This window comes from Sus scrofa, chromosome 5 (genome assembly GCF_000003025.6).
Source record: "Sus scrofa isolate TJ Tabasco breed Duroc chromosome 5, Sscrofa11.1, whole genome shotgun sequence".
NCBI classification, from domain to species: domain Eukaryota; kingdom Metazoa; phylum Chordata; class Mammalia; order Artiodactyla; family Suidae; genus Sus; species Sus scrofa.
Genome location: NC_010447.5, coordinates 77444659 through 77465037, shown reverse-complemented (window position 1 = coordinate 77465037; position 20379 = coordinate 77444659). Strand labels below are relative to the sequence as shown.

General features: G+C 38.2%; 1 protein-coding gene across 5 annotated transcripts in view; it reads left to right on the top strand.

Annotated features, from left to right (window-relative positions):
- The window catches only part of SLC38A4 (solute carrier family 38 member 4), a 77933-nt gene that overhangs the window by 24505 nt on the left and 33049 nt on the right, over positions 1-20379 (top strand). For 3 of the 5 annotated variants that reach the window (XM_013997965.2, XM_021092582.1, XM_021092581.1), the window contains exon 2: positions 17793-18024. In XM_013997965.2, coding sequence (XP_013853419.2) covers positions 17906-18024 — 119 coding nt within the window. In that variant the 5' untranslated portion in view covers positions 17793-17905. Of the gene's footprint in view, positions 1-5973; positions 6123-17792; positions 18025-20379 lie in introns of those variants that run through there. The other 2 variants (XR_002344173.1, XM_021092580.1) reach the window with 2 other exon arrangements.

Genomic DNA, 20379 nt, shown 5'->3' with positions numbered 1-20379 from the left:
ACATTGCTAATTCTTGTAGCCAAGGACAGTACATCTGTCCACAAGCAGGCTGCAAAGAGCTCTGATGGCACCAGGGGCAGGCTCTGTGGTTGCCTATAGCCCAGCAGAGAGAGAGCTCCCCAGGCAGAAACATGCCCCCTCACTCACTGAGGACACCTGACCCAGGAAACTCTGCATTCCCCAAAAGTCCATTAGGAAATGTCAGCATCACTATGGTGTCTTGCTCTGCCCCAGTTCCTGTAAAGAACACTTTATGGCAGACATGCATTCCTTAGTTCAGTGTTCTGAAGAGGCCAGCCTGAACATACCTTTTGTTCTTAGGGGCACTGATTCTTCTACAGCATGGATTTGTGTCATCATTTTTTCGGAGAGCCCTTCCCTTTAAAAATCCTGCTAGGGACTCTTCTGCCTCCTTTTCCCTCTATCTTCTCCCCATCTAGTCAGACAGCCCATTGGGTCCCAGCTTGCGAAACCAGTGGTTGTCCAAATTCAAGCAAGCTGATGCCAGTTTTACGGAGTCCAGTTGCTGATGAAATTATAAAATCCAAATGCATAGAAATTGTTCTGGTAGGGAGTTTGCTTTGAAAGCAAAGCAATGGGAGGGACTATGAAAGCAAGGGAAATGAATGTGCTCTGGCCCAAATAGAATGTAAATTTTGGAACCACCAATTGCTATTAGCTAGAAAGGCAGTCAGTTCAACCTGCACTATATTAGTACTGTATTCTGCATGAAGAACTTAATGGGGTGATTTGGTCATGTATGCAGTGTTGTTATAATTTAATCATTAAAATCATACATCTTCTAGCACTATTTTTTTCAAGCAGACATTTTAAAGGATAGGTGGGAATCATTCTTTAAAGCAAGCTTTTAAAAGCTCTGATCTACCATTTAGAGTTTCAGTACATTTTTTAAGTTAGAATCACCCATAAGCCCAACAGACCTTGTTATCCTTCTTCCTCTCGGTGTATCTGCTTAGGCAGAAGCCTGGAATGAATCTATGATACCCTTTCATCATCTCCATGTGGGATTAAGAAATGAAACAGACCAGAAGATTTGAGTTGCTTGAAAGGCAAAATGCAGAGAACAGAGTACCGTGAACAAAATGAACTGTCTTCTAACGAGGTGGTTTTTTTTTGTTTGTTTTTTATTTTTTCCTGTCAGCTGAGGCTAAAAGGAATTTTCTATTTAGGTCTGTGGCAAAGTCAGTAAGTTTGTCAACCTGCACTAAATGTGTTTACTAATTTTGCAACACAGTGACTATTCAAACATTTCCAAAATGCTCCTTTGTATAACTGTAAAGGTGGCTTGGGCTGGGCTGAAGAGAGGGGGCTACCATCAACCAAGTAATTCCCTCAGCACGCGTGCTTCTTGCTCTTCTCTTGGTCAGGGAGGTTTTTCAGAACAGAAAAGCAGGGCTGGGCAGTCTTTTCAGGCCTCCTATTTGGGAGAATCCCAAATTTAGACTTTTTGAAGGTATCATCAAGTAAGGCTATTCATAAAAGTCACTTGTATTATATGTGCGGTAGGGTGTTATTTTGTGAACTAAGAACACTGAAAATGTATTACAGTTTAGAACCTCTATTTTGGATTTTTTTTTTAATTATAAGTATATTTGGGGCCTCAAAAAATAGAAGTGGACTAAGCTTCCATGGCTATCTGAGAGACACTGCCAAAGGGGAATTAGAAAATAATTCATCTTTATTTCTATTGTGCAATGAAGTTGGTATGTGGCCTTTTGGGGTAATACACATATATTTTAGTCCTTCTTTCTTATTCTGTAAGTTGAAGTTAATAATTTCATAACCATAAAAAGAGAGGCCTATAGCACAATAATGCTTTTCAGGAGATGCAAAAACCTAAGTGCTCAGCTCAGCTCCAGGATAATATGAGTTCTGCAACATTTCTATATAGCTTTTTCTTTTTTCTTTTTTCTTTATACTAAGATAAGGTAAGGAATTTGAAGAGCCAAAACAAGCCATCAAAAAAGAACACAAACTCTCTTCATTACTATAAGCCTGAAACCCCAAGGCCAGAGAATAAATCCTGTGATTAAAAAAAAAAAAAAGGTAATCAAAATCTTGCTTCCAACTGCAGTTGTGCTAGTGTCTTCTGTTTCTAGGAATGACTTGGTCAGATAGACATTTACCTGCAAAACTATAAAAAAGTAGTTGGCTTCATGTATGTGTTGTCTATCCTATCTTTGGAAGCACTAATATTGGTTGTTGGATGAGGACAGACCTATAATCCTGGAAATTGATCTACTTGATTAGATTTTGAGTTTACTGAATCTAAAGGCTGAAAATGATAAAAGGTAGCTTCTTGGAGAAAAAGGCATTACACAAATGTTAAAAAGAAAACGGAAGCAAGGAAAAAGGTAGGTGACCTAAAGGCAAATCAAAGTAGGAGCAAAGTAAGTCAATAGAGATACAAGGCAATACAAAATTATTAAAAATAGGTAATTTTGTTTCTTAGCCCTTGCTCTTTCTACTCATCTTCTTCCAGTTTGGCTATAACCAGACTATATTTCCAAGTATTATTTTGTCCCATGACTAAAGTTAGAAAATTGGGTATCGTCATGATAAGAACAGGAGGTTATCTTTCCCAGTGTCATTGCAAAATGTGTGATGGTCTGGCTGAGGGATTTTTTTTTTAATTGTTGACCAATTTCAACTTTATCCAGCTGGAACTTAGATAAAGTTCCACTGAGAGCATTGATGAAGCTATAAATTTGAAACAGATGAACAATACTTTCAAATATTGACAAGAAAAAATATGATTCAATTCATGGGTATGCTCTAAGTTATTTTCAGTCAACAATTTTGTACTTTTAATTGGTAACATATTGAGATTTACATTCTAGAACCTTCTCTGTACTACTTGAAAATGATAGCCACAGATTGATGGAAGGGGTGATGAAAAGGATCTATTCTTTTTCTCAATGTAAAGAAAAAAATGAAGATTTTATTTGAAGTTTCTTAGCTCTCATAGAATGATCCCATAAAATTCATAGCATGTGTTGTATGCAAATGAAAGTGATAAATAGAAACAGTAATGCAAGAAAGAGTCAAACTACCATTTACCATACTTTAATTCCTTTCCATCTGACTTCTCTTCTGCTATTATTCTCAGACAGGCGAGTATCACCAAAGCCAAGCCATAAGTCAACCTCCTCAGCATCCTCCCTGTCTCCATCTTCATCTCCACCCCATCATCCCACCTGAATCCCTTCCCTGCTGATTTTATGATTTCCTTCAGAAACTTTCAACATATCTTGCTCACAAAGAGTCTGAGTTCCTCAGACTTAATGTCTTTTACAGCATGGATAATTCCATTCGATTCTATTTTGCTCCAAAAAGTCTTTACTGCAGACAGCCTACTTTTAACTGTTGCTGGAATATGCTTTTAGCATGACTACATTTTTCATCCAGGATATCTCTCTTTTTCCTCTCTACCTATGGAAAATCTTACCTGGACTTTAAGGCCCTCTTCAAGGTCCATAGATGCCCCAAAGTCATCTTGGATGACCTTAGCCCCTGGGGACTTTTCATCTTTTGGAGTCCCAGGGCACGTGGTGCAGTTCTGCTGACATTAATCATGTTATAGTCTGGGAAGCCAGGGTCCCTTCAGGTGGACATATCTTACCCCCTGCAAACACCTCTCCCCAGACCAAGTCTCACATACTTGTTCTTGGTGACATTTAGATGAATTGCTTATATGAAAGATCAAAGTGTTTGTCATCTCATTGGTCAGACTTGTTTCATTATCCACTACCCACATATTTTTCATTTTATTCTTTTGTGTGTGTGTGTGTTGTGTTGTGTTTTTTGCTATTTCTTGGGCCGCTCCCGCGGCACATGGAGGTTCCCAGGCTAGGGATTGAATTGGAGCTGTAGCCACCGGCCTACGCCACAGCCACAGCAACGCGGGATCCGAGCCGCGTCTGCAACCTACACCACAGCTCAGGCAACGCCGGATCGTTAACCCACTGAGCAAGGGCAGGGATCGAACCCTCAACCTCATGGTTCCTAGTCGGATTCATTAACCACTGCGCCACGACGGGAACTCCCCATTTTACTCATTTTTAAAAAAAATCTGTACATATTCTGGTCCATTACTTCCTTATACAGCGATACTTGAATCAAAGCCTAACAGAATATAGGGCATTTGCATGTTTTAAAAATCAAAAGACAACAGATCTATTATCAAGCATATATGAAATTATATCAGAACATGAAAGTAAAATGCTTAAGTCTATATTTGAATTATGAAAGGAAAGTAACTGAATTTTGTCAAGACCAGACTGTACATTTCTTCATTAAGTTTGGCATGTCTAAAACATGTCAAATATCTAGGGAAAAAATAGGTAAACAACAAAAAAGTTCTTACGTTATTTTAATTCATCCAACTTTTGTCAAATTAGTTTTTGTATATGTATATTTGATTTTTGAGTCAGTGTTAAAGTTTTGTGATAAGAATTTTGCAGCTAGAGTAGGTTCAAAAGAAACATAAGATCCTTTATAGACATCTCTTATGTGTGCCTTTTATTTTAATCTAACATTGTAATTCACTATAATTATTTAGCGTTCTTAAAGAAGATTAAAAGTCAAAACTTAAAATTTTAAGAGAGGTAAAACTACAGGTATTTATACATTTATCTCTACCTTATTTCGTATGATGATATCATAGTATGAAATGGAATTCCACAATTAAATTGCAATTTGACTAGAATACAAAATGAATAAAGTATTTCATTTTCTAACAATTAGTACAGCTTTTTGATTTCTTAATCTTACACTCTTCTGGTAATTTTGCAGACAGAAGGAAAACTTAAATTGGAAAGATTATAAGTGATGGAAGTAGTTCAAAAAGGAGTATTCTTTAAATTTACCTGAAATGAATATTAGAGTATTTGTTATTTTTTTCCCTAGACCATAATAATTTGCATCTGATAAGGGACAAAACTACAAGATAAGTCTGAAAAGTAAAAAAGCAGCTAACTAAAAGACAAATGAAAGTAAACATACCATGTAAAAGTTCACAGACCAAATGGGCACATTTGAAAAGGAAAAGAGAAATGGATAATTGGATATTTTGTTTAATGTTTAATGTCTTGCATCAACTTAGGAATTTCTTACTCAAAGAACAATGTTTAGTCTTTTTTTTTTTTTATGTAGAAATAGGGAATTGACCCAACTGTTGCAATCTAGCATGTCTTCTGATTGGTTATAAGATAGCACATTCATGTTATAAATATTAAAAAGGCAAAGAACCGTCAATTCTGGATTGATTTTTAATCTGGTTTCCTCGCCTCACTTTCGGAATGCTCAATCTGCTTTATATATTTTGTTGACAGAATGAATTATTTGCCAACACATTTTAACTATTCCTCTAATATGTGGAAAGCCAAGAAGATTTTTTTTGAAAGGGAGAAAATGTCCGCTTAGAAATTCTTTAAAAACTTTAAACGGTGGTGTTTTGCTTACTCAGGACGCTGCCTTTGAAATGGAAGAAGTGGCTGAAAGGACTTAGGATTTCAAACCTCAAGGCACCTTGAGTAACTTGGTGCTGTTAGGAGTATCTGTTATTCTTATAACATTTCCTCTGGATAAAGTCGACAATTCAAAAGAAAATAAATAATTATTTTGCCGTTTAATTACTATTTTCTATGCATTCTGATTACAATATTTCATTAAGCAGTCCGATTCCATCTTACTGTATTATTTTTACCTTGACTTAAGTTCCTAAACCTCTTGAAAAATTAACATTTCTAGATTGATCAGTCAACCAACCTATAGAATCAAGGTAACACTCTCAGTGAGTATTTTGTTGTATAAAAGCCAAAATTCTAAAAGCAAATAGAAATTGGTGTAACTGATGTTTCATCTGAATGTACAACAGTAAACTGATTTAGCTTCCCTTTTTTTTAAAGAGCTGACGCAAGTTGGACGGAGGGAGGTGTTGGGGTGAGGTGGTGGTGGTGATTGGCTTGTCTAGTTCACTCCCACTCGTCTTTAAATCATTGTCTAGATCCCCAAAGTTTCATATAAGTCAACTTTGCTACAAGGGTCTACCATTCCAAACAATTCCGGAAAGATTACACAGGACTGGATAAACAATTAAGGTAAAGCTGTTTTTACATGAAAATGTGTAGTGTTAAAATAATACTTCCTGTCTTCTTTTTATGGTATTTATTTTCTATTAAAAATTAAAATGTTGGAAAATACTGCTTGGGTAACTTTTTTCTCATTAAAAAAAAGATAAATTTAATGTAACGTCAGGCATTGAAATGATTTACCCAGATACTGACTGCAGGGTGTTTTTTGCAGATAATTTTAGGTTTGAGCATAAAGTTAGGATAGTGGGTAACAGAAACGGGAAACATTGCAAAACCAGCAGGTAACAAATGTTTACTTATTTAAGTCTCCTGGCTAATCACTGAGTGAAGAGTTGATGTAATTTGTCTTAGGAAAAAATAGAAAGTTCAAGAAGTGTATTCTCATTTTTATAACATTAGAGATTTTCTTTATCTTGAAAACAAAACCCTCCACAAAAACTTAGTCTCTTCAAAGAAGTCACATCACATGACTGCAGCAGACACAAAGGCTCAGCATTTGGGCTGCATCATTGGCAAATGAAATACAAAAAAAAAAAAAAGTTGTGCCTTACCCTGTCTTCTTATGTAACTTAATGAAAGAGTAATCTTACAGCTAATTTACTAGAAGAAACTGAGAGACTGAGTAGAGTATCGGCAAAGGTTTAGATTTTGAAGGACTGGAATCAACTATCTAAAATTTGAGCTGTGCTCAAAACTGTACTCCTCAGATTTATCAGTCAGAGATGGGGGCATTCTCAATGGATTCAAGTATCCTTTATTTTGAGCTTCTGCAGAGGGTATGGTGATTATTTTCATTAAATGCCCAAGTGATAACAAAACTGAATGTTTTATAACTCAGTGAAAAAATATTTGAACTGATGATATATATTGTATTTATGAATGACTCATTGTCTGAGAAGAGTTTTATTTTTGACAAACTAAAGAAATTTAGCTATGTTTCCTAGAGAAGATTGCCTTTTGTCTTACTGACCAAGATTTTCCAGTTGTTCAGATTTATATTTAGATAATATTTTGGGATTTTCTTGAAAGTCTTTTCTAAGAAGTATATCAGTAACATTTACGTACTGAGAAATGTAGTTTTAAGAGCTAAACTCCTGAGTTTTCTTTAACTAAATTATACAGTGTGCTTTTTGGGTTATTGAAGATATTTTTTAATACATGAGTTACTTTACAGAAAGTGAAATAATTTATTGTCAGAAGATAGGAAGTACCTCTGGGGGTGGTCCTGTATGTATTATATAGAATGTAGATACTTTGGAACTTAGCGCAGCCACAATTTATGACAATTATTAAATATGCATTAACATGGGTAGCATAAACAGTTCCCTGTGTTAATATCATATATGCTATATATTGCTGTGAGTTTCTGTAAAGAAACTACTGTTTGGGAAAAAAAGTAACTAAAATTTATGCAGGAATTTAAGGTATTTCTTAGTATTTAAGATGACTGGAGAATCTGTCTTTTTCTAAGAGCAAAGCTAGAAAATCTGTAAGAAAAATAAAATATTCAGATTTTATGAATAGTCCTTTATACTTCATCAAAAGGCTACTTTAATTCTTATATTAGCAAGCATGTAATATTCTTGGCAAAGGGAAAAGACCTCAGCATGGGTTATTTCTTTTAACATTTCTGGTTCTCCCTTGATATTCTTTCTAAGCCATGTCTAAGAAGAGGAAGGGAATGAAAATTCTAAAATATTAGCTCCAGCAATAGGAGTCAAGCAAATACAGTTCTGCTGTTATTGGCAGTTTCTTTTCTAAGATATAATCTCAGACTGAATGATAGTGAATGCTTTTATGGAAGCTAATTTCTGTGAGAAATCATGCCATGGGCTACCAAGCCATCTGACTATCAATGTGTGACTAGAATGGCATTGTTGGGGAAATTGTTTAAGTGGATTTAATATAAAGGTATAATGGAGTGATTTCATTGTCAATGCTACGTTCGCTTACCTAAGATGTCTTTTGGATGTGGATTTAAACCAGTTCTTTGGATGCAAGATATTTTGGCTTTTAGAAGTTGCAGGACCATCTACCTCCTGTTCACTCAAACAAAGGCAAATAATTTCTGCTACCCAAACCTAGATTTCAGAGTAGATTCATCAGAACTGGGCTGGCATGAAAGACAAAACAAATAGCAATGGTGGGAAATGCTCTGACAATATAGCTCCTTTTCACTTTCACGTATCAAAGAAAATAAACGTTATAAAGATATTAGAAAGAAATGTTATACATAATGTTTAATAACTAGAATTTGGATATAGGGAATCAGCTATTTAGCAGCTATTTAGGACATTCAGGTTTTTGGTTTTTTTTTTTTTTTTTTGGGCTGCAGCATGCAGTGGCTTGATGTAGAATTTAGGTCCTATACCAGGCATCAAACCCAGTCCAGCACCAGCAGTGAAAGCACCAAATCCTAACCACTAGACCACCAGGGAACTCCCTCAGAATTTTTTTTTTTTTTTTTTGTCTTTTTACCATTTCTTGGGCTGCTCCCACAGCATGTGGAGGTTCCCAGGCTAGGGGTCTAATCGGAGCTGCAGCCGCCAGCCTACGCCGCAGCCACAGCCACGACGCAGGATCCGAGCCACGTCTGCAACCTACACCACAGCTCACGGCAACGCCGGATCCTTAACCCACTGAGCAAGGCCAGGGATCGAACCCACAAACTCATGGTTCCTAGTCGGATCCATTAACCACTGAGCCATGATGGGAACTCCAGAAATCTTAATAAATGTGATAAAACCAAGTCTTCTAAATGGCAATAGTATTCCAAATACCTTTATTTCAAGTTTTGATTTTGCACCTTCATGAATGAACAAAGCAGCAAAGTAGAAGACCACTGCACTAGCATTTCCAGTCTATTTCTACAAAAATCTCCTTTTGCAGAGAAATTTAACTTCACTGGAAAGAGAGGCTAGACAGTAGAAAGTTCTGTCAAACCAACTTTCATTTTTCTTTTAGAAGAATTTTGAACATTCTTTGTGCAACAAATCTGTCCTTCCTCTTGAAAAACAGAAGGGAACATTTCTGCTTTTGAAATATTAACCTATAAAGCTATCACAAGAATGCACACTTATATCTGTAAAGGAGAACATATGAAGTTGCCTTGGTTTTAGCAGAATATGGCACCAGGCACTGTACTAGAGGATGGGAGCATGGATAGTCTACAAACCTGGCCCTATTCTTATATTCATGAAATTTTTTGCTTAGCAGAGGAACCAGTTATTTATTAATCATACAACTAAGATTGTAAGTGCAAAGTGTGCTAAGTACTGTGAGGGAGAGGAGATCATGCTCAATGGGGGAATCTAGTTTAGACGTGGGGCTTCTCTGACCCATGGAAAGATTTTCCATTCCTTTTAGTTAACTTTGGGGTACGCTTGGGTTAAGAGTGTGGGGAAGGGCATCCCAGGCAGAGGGAACGGCATGTAAAAAGTCCTGAGGTGGCAATGAGGAAGCGACAGAAGTCCAGGGTATCTGGCAAGTAAAGGGGGGATATGATTCAATATAGGACTAAAGAGCTATGTCTGGATTCAACTCTGGAGAGCCTTACAATATATTAGGAAATTTGGCTTCTTTCGGAAAGCGATGAGAAAATCATTTTAGGGCCTTTAGCAGGTAGTCGTGTGGAATAACATAATGGTCATGGAGAGAGAAGTGGATGAATCTTAAGTTAATGGTACTAGATGGATTGAGAGGACTTGGTGATAGATTGACTGTGGGTAGGGGTTTCGGGACAGAGAATGGGATCAGTAATGACAGCCAGATTCCTCTTACGAGCCACTGGGTGACTAGAGGTGCCATGTACTAAGATGGAGAGCAGCAGGAGAATCTATAGCTAGGACAATTATATTATATATTATACACATTATAGTATATTAGTATATTGCATCGTATTATTATACTTTTCAATCACAGTGTTTGGCAGAATCACTCTTTTCTGGCCTCCCCATGCAGTGATTCATTAATTAGTTCAATAAGTGGCCAAAAAAGTAAAAATGTAAATCATGTTATGATATAATAGTTTGTTCAAAAATCTGTGGTCTCTACTGAACAGAATTGATCAGGTGCAGGGATTCTGTCCTATCCATGCTTTAACTTTCATAGTTTCTAGCTCATATTTCATTCCCAATGTGTGTTGAGTAAATAAATGCCATCTTTAAAATACTTCCATATTGAAGTCTAATCCTGTAAGTAATTATGCGATTAAGTTTTAGCAATTATGCTGCAGTCTATGTGCTTCCAAGTATGTACTTTGAGCTGCAGGCAAATGATTCAGACTATCTAGTTTCTCATAATATTTTAATTCTTTTAAAACTATGCTTTTAGCTGGCGTTCCCTTAAAAATAGGTCAGTAATAGAATCTTCAGAGCTAAATATATGAGGTGTGAAAATATGTCCCAACTTTTGCGTGAAGATGTACTTGACCTGGGCCACATCGGGATTAGAGTCCAAGTCTTAAACTATTTCTTACGTCACGGGATATTTCTTGTCTTTAACAGAGAATAAAATGCATGGTTTTTTTGTTTGTTTTGATTTGGGGTTTTTGTTTTTGTTTTTTTGCTTTTTAAGGCCGCCCTCACAGCATATGGCAGTTCCCAGGCTAGGGGTCAAATTGGAGCTACAGCTGCTGGCCTACGCCACAGGCACAGAAACGGGGGATCTGAGCTGCATCTGCAACCTACAATAGAGCTCACTGCAAGGCCAGATCCCCGACCCACTGAGCAAGGCCAGGGTTCAATCCTGCATCCTCATGGAGACTAGTTGGATTTGTTTCCTGGGCCACAAAGGGAACTTCCAAAATGCATGTGTTTTATGTGTGGTAAAAATTGCATAAGATTAAGGTCTCAATTTTCTTATTTGTGACAGTGTACCTACCTTGCTTACAAGGTTTGTGAGAGTTTTGAGAACCATCAAGTCCTCTAACTGCCTCAAGTAAATTACATGCGTATGCAGATATACATACGAAATACTCTCTATGTTTGCATGCAAATGTAGACAGCAATTAAATTCTAATGACTGGAAGAGGGGGAAGGGATTTAAATGTATTGAGGGCCTACAACAAACCAAACTTTGCCACTCATATTATTATTTAAACTCTCACAACACCGCTTTATCCTCATTTTGCATATGGGAAGACAGAAAGATGGAAGTTAGTTAATTTGGTGATAACTTACACCCAGTTTTATTTATCACCAAAGCCAGCATTTCTGTTCCCTGTCCAGGCTTTAGTTCTCTGTAGTAGAGATGGCAGCACAAATGTGGTATTGCATGGGGAATGCTTAACCTCTTTGGGCCTCCATTACCCCATCTGTAAAATAGGAATAAGAACAAAAATAGTACCTACCTCTCTTAGCATGAGAATCTCTAGTTGCATCCATGTTGCTGCAAATGGCATTATGTCATTCTTTTTTATGGCTAGGTAGTATTTCATTATGTATATGTACCACATCTTTTTAATCCACTCATTTGTTGATGGATATTTAGGTTGTTTCCGCATCTTGGCTGTTGTTAATAATACTGCTGTGAACATCTGGTTGCATGCATCTTTTTGAATTGTAGTTTTGTTTGGATATATGCCCAAGAGTGGGATTGCTGGATCATATGGTAGTTCTATGCTTAGTTTTTCTGAGGTACCTCCATACTGTTATCCATGGAGGGTGTAACAATTTACATTCCCATCAACAGTGTAGGGGTGTTCCCTTTTCTTCACAACCTCTGTAGCACTTGTTATTTGTAGACTTATTAATGCTTTTTAAAAACTTGAAAAAAAAAAAAAAAAGTACCGACCTCAGCAGATTGCTGTGAGGATGAAATGAGTTGCTAGATCTGAAGCCCTTGTAACAGTGTCTGGCATAGAGTCAGTACCTTAAACATACTTGATATTCTCTCACCTTTTATAAATCCCAGGATTAGCACGGATTCGTGTGAATAAAATTACTAAGGCTCCGATGAATAAGTACAATGTGAAGCAGTCTTTAAAGTCCCAGGACTGCTGCCATGTATACTGCAGTAAAGATCCAGAAGGAAGACTAAGCCAACAGTGGAGTGCAGGAGAGGGAGAGCATTCCAGGCACTGTGACCTGAGTGTGCGAGTGGCCCTTGCTGGTAGAGAACTCGAGGGGTTCCTGAAACCAAGAGGAGGCCAGAGTGGCCAAAACAGTGACATAGGGAGAGTGTGGAAGGAGTGAACCAGAAGCGGAGCAAGGAACATGTCAAATTTTGTGGGCATGTTGATAATTTTGGATTTAATCCCAAGAGTAAAGGGAGGACATGAAGGGTTTTACACAAATAAAGGACATGACCTAAGTTTTGTTTTTCAAAGATCATTCTGGCTGTTGTGTGAAAATGGGGTGGGCAGGGGAGGGTAGGCAAGAAAGGATTCAAGACATCAATTACGACAGTTGTAACTGACAATGTAAGAAATGATATGGAGTCTCCACTGTGGCGCAGTGGGTTAAGAATCCAATTGCAGCAGCTCGGGTCACTGCAGAGGTGCCAGTTCAACCCCTGGCCCAGTGCATGAGTTAAAGGATCCAGTGTTGCTGCAGCTGCAGCTCAGGTCACAGCTGTGGCTTGGTTTCCATCCCCAGCCTGGGAACTACTTCCATATGCTGCGGCGAGGCCATGAAAGAAAGAGAGAGAGGAAAGGAGGAAGGGAGGGAGAAAGGGAGGAAGGAAGGAAGAGAAAAAAGAAAGAAAGACAAGGAAGGAAGGAGGGAGGGAATGAAGGAAGGAAGGGGGAAAAAGAGGAAGAAAGAAAGAAAGAAAGAAGAAAGAAAGAAAGAAAGAAAGAAAAAAGAAAGAAAGAAAGAAAGAAAGAAAGAAAGAAAGAAAGAAAGAAAGAAAGAAAGAAGAAAGAAAGAAAGAAAGAAAGAAAGAGAGAGAAAGGAAGGAAGGAAGAAAGAAAGGCAACAGTCACTTGGACGGGACTGATGGTGGAAGAAATGGAAAGAGGTAGACTAATCTGAGAAATAATTTAGTTGCTTGTAAAATCAACTAGACTTTGGAAAGGACTGGATGTCAGAAATTTAGAAAAATTGGAAGATTGTTATTTCTGACTTGAGCTGGAGAAATGGTGATAATATTCTCTGAATAGGAAACACTAGAAGAAGGGGGAAGCATCACAAGTTAGATTTTAGACACATAGAATATAGGAGTTCTCTTGTGGTGCATCAGGTTAAGGATTCTACATTGTCACTGCAGTGGCTCAGGTCACTGCTGTGATGAGGGTTTAATTCCTGGCTGGGAAATTTCCGAATGCTGCAGGTGTAGCAAAAAAAAAAAAAAAAAAAATTTTTTTTTTGTCTTTTTGCCATTTCTTGGGCCAGGCTAGGGATCGAATCAGAGCTGTAGCTGGCCGGCCTATGCCAGAGCCATAGCAACTCGGGATCTGACCATGTCTGCGACCTACACCACAGCTCACAGCAATGTGGAATCCCTAACCCACTGAGCGAGGCCAGGGATCAAACCTGCAACCTCATGGTTCCTAGTTGGATTCGTTAACCATTGAGCCACTATGGGAACTCCAACCTACATTGATTTTAAACTGCCTTTGAGCTTTTGAGATATGCAAGTGTATATCCATCAGATCACTGGTTACATGGAACTGGAGATCAGAGCAGAGGCCTGGGCCAAAGCTATGACTTGAGGGGCCTTTGGTTTATGAAGCCTTGGGAGTAGATTGGAACAGGGGTGCTTAGGACCTGCCCTTGAGGAATTCAAACAATGAAACCTCAAACAAAACGGTACTTTTTAAAGGAGCAAAGCCACAAAAGTTCTGTAAAAATAATAGCAGTGTCACTAACAAACAGAAGGTTTAAGAATTCCTAGAAGCCAGAAAGCAGAGAGGGCTGGAAACCCCCTGAAAGAGAAAAGGAACCAGGGTAGACCAGGTAATGGGCTTTTTCCAGAAGGAGACCAGTATCAGTTCCAAGTTAAGTCAATAGAGACAAAGAGGAGGTGTGGATCACGATCAACCAATGACCGGGTGTTCACCAAGGAACTTTGGTTTGGACTCTCGGTCTGTTTGGGTTGCCTCTTTTGCCCAAAAGATAAGGCTGTAATCTAGTCCTGATAAAGGACTCTGTAATAAATTTCAGGGCCTCCACAGCAGGCAAATAGGGATTACAAGTGGAAATGGAAGCTCCATCAAGAGGAAACTACATCATAGTGTTTTGCTTCCAGAGGAAGCTCTCTTCCAGAGCCAGCTGTGTCTGGGAGTGGGCTCCTACAGATGCTTGGCACACAGACAGGCCACATAGAGGCCCCTTACACAGGACCTACAAGTGAGCAACCTGCCAGTGGAATAAACCTGCAAGATTTCAGAGAAAACCCAGGTACTAGCTTTCTAAGTTAACCAGTATACTCTTCGTTCATAAATATGAACAGACAAGCTAGGGTCATTAAGAATGTAAGGAAAACCAGTCATATGGAAGAGAAGGGCCACATCGAACAAACAGAATAACTCCACAAGAAAATAAATACAAAATTTAGGGAACAAAAAGAGCTTTTGGAAACTTCTAATCACTAGTTGTAGAGAGGTTTGAGTAAATACTGCATCTGGAAGACAACAACAACAAAAAGATGTTATGAAAATAGAGGAAGAGAATAAACAAGTTATCAAAAGTTAAAAACATGACTGTGAGAAATAATTAGTGGATGGATTGGAAAATCAAATGAGTTCAGCTTACAAGCAAACACTGTTTTTCACCCTACCCTCAGTACTTTCTTCGACAATGAAAATGTGGGGTTTTATCACACGGGCTAATTCTCCTACACTAGCTGAGGGTCCTACAGTTCAGTCAATTTTGACCCTATTTCCTGGAGTTAGCATCAGATCCCACAGGTTAAGGGCTCAGTCCCACAAGATGGCCTCAACTTCAGATGCAATGGCGGGTCCAGACCTCCTGTACTTCTGTCCAGCCAGCCGTAAATCAGATTGAATAATTTTCTGGACTCGCTCACAGAATTCCAGAACACAGTTTCCTTACTAGATTACTGGTTCATTTTGAAAGGATGCAATTCAGGAACTGCCAGATGGCAGAGATGCATGGGATTAAAGTATGAGGGAAGGGGCTCAGAGCTTTCATGCCCTCTCTTGGCGCACCACCCTATGTGATAAGGAGAAAAATGCTAAAATTCTACAAAAGAAAAAAAAATCAAAGAAATGAGAATCTGACTTTTCAGTGGAAGCTAGAAGTCGAGACAAATTATGAAGGAAAATGATTTTGAATCTAGAATTCAAACAATCAGAAAAATTTGAGAGCAAAGTTAAGACATTTTCTGACATGAAACAACTCAGAAATTCTGTTTACAAACATGGACATATTGTGTGGGGGAAAAAAGAATTATTCAAGGCAGTATTTTGGCACAATGCAAAATGAATTGAAGAAAGGGGATCAAATGGCATTCAAGAATCATTGGCAGCTGAATGGGACCTAGAGGATGGAGGAAGGAGCCATTCAGAAAGTAAAAGAGCATGAATAATTTGCTTCAAAGTTTCAGTAATATAGGATTATGTTTCATTTATTATGAAGGTATATATACTATTTTGAGTCTTTTAGGGCATACTATTGACACAGTCATAATGTTGTAAATACTGATTATTTGGTTTAGGGTTCAGAAAAAACCATTCGATAAGTTATGAGAGATTTAATTGATTTACAGAATAAGATGAAAATATTATGAATCTCAGCATTGGAAAGGTTTTCCTAAACCGAAACAATTAGTGTGGGGAAAGGAATTAGGAGCACAGAAAGAACTATGCTAATGTCCTTATCTTGCCTAAGTGTCAGTCTAGAGCAGATAAACCAAGGCAGGAAGGTTTTAGTGAATAGTTTAAATTTAGAATGACTTTAAATGAAGAACTAAAAACAGTAACTCATTAGGGATTGCTACTGGGAAGTGAAACTGATACTGAGTGATGCTGAGAGAAGCCTTTGTACTCAGTTGATACAAGTTTCTATTTTTTTCTTTTAACTCTATCCTTGTCTTATTTTTATTCTCTGGTGCTTTTAAGATTTCGTTTTCTTTGAGGTTAAACATGCACACTACCTCATATTAATGAATATATTCATTTTTCTTCCTCCTGCTTGAAATACTGTGTGCTTAAAAAAAAAAAAAATCCTGAGAACTATCTTTCTTAGTTCCCCCCAATTTTTTCCCATTATATCCTTTTTATGTCTCCCTTGTATCACAATTCTCTTATATTAGCATAACCTAGGGTATGTTTAAACTTCTTGTTTTCTTTTCCATGTCTCTTCTTCATCGTTTTCTTTCTTTGTGATTAATTTGAGTGATTTCCACTGATCTGTCTTCCAGTTTCATTACTTCTTCCTTCAGTTGAGTTTTTTATATGACTATATGTTTTATTTTTAGAATAATGTTTTTTTGGCTCTTTGTTTCAGACCAACCTGATCTTTTTTTAGGGTGTTCTAAATCTATGGATGGTCTTTCTTATTTTGAATATTTTAATTGCTTGTATTATATTAATTTTAAAGTCCATTTTAAATTACTTTGCATTCGTAGTCACTTAATCTGATGATTTCCTGTGCCTACTGCACTCCTCCCATTGAGTTTCCATGTGTGATGTGTAACTTTTGCAATTTGGGGTATGGACTCTTCTTGAGTGGAGGCACTGTAGAGGCATTCTCATGTGGCTATTTTGTATTTCTCAGGTGATTTGTGGATTCCATGAGTTCTGAAGCAATTTTTATGTTAGTGTCTCTGCTCAGGGTTCCCTTGCCAAATGAGCAGGGCACATTCCAGAACCATACCTTCCATGAGTGTTTCTCCCAATATAATTATTCAATGAGAATTGAATGAGTCTAGTAGTAAAAATTTCAAAACATTAACAACATTAGTGGATTCATAGCATTTTTTTTAAACATGGTTCCAGCCACCTCCTTTTCACTTTACAATTGAGGGAAATGAGGTCCAAAAAAGCTAAATAACTTGTGTTGAAATCCAGTGAATGAAAGGCAGAACAGAGCTTGAGTGCTGGATCACTTTCTCATCAACTTTAATTTTATATAAATGGCGAGTGATGCTGTTTCAGAGATGCACCTGTAGTTGCTTTTGTTACTATTCTTAACTTTGGCCTCATGATCCAAGTGCCTGCAAAATGGCTTCCTAAGCCTAATCCTACCTTTGTTGTGTGTTACCAAGCATTTTGGTGGCATTAATTCTTTCATGCCCTATTAACAAATTAAAGCAGCAATTTTCTTATGTTACTGCTGGTAGAGACACTGGTAGGTTCTGCCTTCTGCCTTCACAGGTCTTCCTTTATCAAGTTTACCACTGTCACTGTTGTTTTGAAGTCATGAAATCTGCTTACGAATACCTCAGACTTCTGGAAGACTGCTGCCGTCTTTTAAGATTTATTTATTTTTCTTTCTACAGTGACTAGCAAAGCACCTGCCATACATACATATTCTATAAATACCCACTGATTTGGCAATTTAGTAATAATTTTCCTTTTTCTCTTCCATTTTCTTTTTTGTTCCTGGGTAAGGGAACTTTTTGGGACAAATTTATGTGAAGTTTGCAGGAGTTTACTTCCTTTCCATGTTTTTTTGTTTGTTTACAGAGAACATATACAAAGAGGTGATTCATATTTATTTATCTAATTTAAAGAAAATCAGAATGATTTGTTTTGTGTTTTGTCTGCAGAACGGTGTGTTCTGAACATCACACAGCTTCAGGAAGAGCCTGAAGCTGAAGGTACAGTATATTGTTTACACTGAAGGAGCTTGTGTGTGGACAAGAAAGCGCTGACAGCTCAAATGGATCCCATGGAACTGAGCAATGTCAACATCGAACCTGATGATGAGAGCATCAGTGGAGAAAGTGTTGAAGATAGCTACACCGGGATGGGAAATTTAGAAAAGGCAGCAATGAGCAGGTATGGGGTTAAAAATGAGCAGGTTCCATGGGAAAATAAGAGAAGTCTATGGCCCTGGAAAGAATTAGATTTATTACCTATCTGAGCGATAACCATGACTTTGATGTTGAGACATTGACTCCCTGATCCTGAAATACATATTATTGTATCATTATTGCGTGTCAGTCCTTTGTGTGACTAATTTAGATTCGCAGTTACAGTGAAAATAGTAATAGAGAATAATTTAAATTATATTAGCTATCACTTCTCTTCCCTTTCAGACTTTTCAGATTCCTCTTCCTTTGCCCTTTAAATGTTGCAACATCTCCAGCATTCTGCAGGGATGCTTCTCTGGCTAAAAGTGTCCTATGAGTAACCTCATTTACAACGATCATAGCTTCACCCACTGAACATATGCCGTATCTTCAGCCTGTTAGTCGTCTCAGCTGAATTTCAGATCACTATAGCCAACTGTTTACTACACATCTCTACTGGATGACTCGTGGGTCTGAACTGCCTAATATTGAACTCCTGTAATTCCCTTCAAAGTTTCCTCCTCCTCCAGCACATTCATCTTGGCAAGAGTCATCAATGTCGTGATTCAGCAATTCTGCCAAAGGACCTTTGGTGTCAACTTTGACTCATTCCTCCCCCAAACCGCACATCCAATGTTTGACCAAGCCCAGCTGGTCTGACCTCATTAATGCTTCAAGTCCATCCACTTGTCTGTATCCATTCTATTACCATCTTACTCCAGGCGCTCATCCTCTGTCACCTGCCCCTTAGAACAGCCCTGATTTCCCTCCAACTAGCCCTCTACATCCCTTTCAAAAGTAATTTTTTACAGATGCAAATTCGTTCATGTTCCCTCCCTGAGTAAAACCTTCCAGTGGTTTCCCATTAGCCTTAAGAGGAACATTAGCGAGTTCCTGTTGTGGCTCAGTGGGTTAAGAACCTGATATAATGTCCATGAGAAAGCGGGTTCAGCCTCTGGCCTGCTCAGCAGGTTAAAGATCCATCTTGCTGCAAGCGTGCAACTCTGATTTGACCCCAGTCCAGGAACGTCCATGTGCCACAGGTATGGCCATAAAAAAAAAAAAAGATAAATATTAGACTATACATTGCTTGGCATATAAGGCCCTTCATTGTCTGGCCTTCACCCAGCTCTCTGTCCATCTCTTGGTCTGCTCCCTGTTTGTAACCTCTTTTCTCACCTTGTTGAGCCACTCAAACTCCTCACACACAATTCATTCTGCTCTGTCTGCCTGGAATGCTTTCTTTTACTGTTACCCACTCACCTTCTCCTTTTTCTCCACTGACTGCACTCATTGTCGTTCAATGCCAGGTCTTCTATGAAGCCTTCCCCCAGTTAGAGGTGCCCAACCCTTCCTTGGTGCACCCTCTCCCTATTCACATGTTCATGATGCCACTCCAACAGGTTAATGGCACTGCATGGTGCAGAATGGCTGCATGATTGTTATTTGATAAATATATTAATTTCTCACAGAATATTATATAATACAAGTTATGCATGATTTAAGACACTCGAAGTGAATTTTTGACCAAATCTGGGTAGGAAGTAGAGAATATTAGACCAGGACATCTTATTGCATTCAAATATCCAGGAAAGGCTGTCTGGAGAAAGCAGTGTTCTTTCCTCCAAGGAGCTGGTGCAGTTAGTGATGTTGGATAGAGGCCATGGTGATATCAACATGGCACTTTCTAGGTTGGGTGACTCTGGAAGAGCCACAGTGTGGTAGAACCCAGGGCTTTGGATCTATGGAGGAGTCTCTGGACTTTCAAGAAGATATTATCTTCTTCAAGCTTCAGAGGAAAATCTAGAGAGGCAAACCAATGCCTGCCTTGCTGAGGATTAAATGAGCGCCTTTAAGATAGACAATACTCAGTAAACTTTTGTTTTTTATCCCCCACTTCATCCCCCTCAGCACCTGATTAAATCTGAGGGCCCTTTTGTTTCTTAGAAGGATGCATACAAATATGAGCTCCATGAGGTGGCAGAGCTGAAGGAGACATGGTCCCAAGAACAGTCCTACAGAGGCATTCAATGTGGGCCTCTGAAAGCCATCATGGAAAGAGCAAGAGTGCTTTTGTTAGCACCAGACGGTGTGTTCTAGATCTCTTACAGTGACTTAGCTTGTAACTCCTGACTCAAGTGGGTCATTATTTTGCAATTTTATGATCACTTTAAAAAGTGATTTTTCTTTTAATGTTTGGTTTGAATTGGTCTCTGAAATGTAAATGGGGGGAAGTGAAACATAATACATTCATTTGGAATTATTATACCTATGTTTTCATATATGCTGGGTTTGGCATTAAATCATTTAAGACACTGGGGACATTTCTCATGTATTTTAT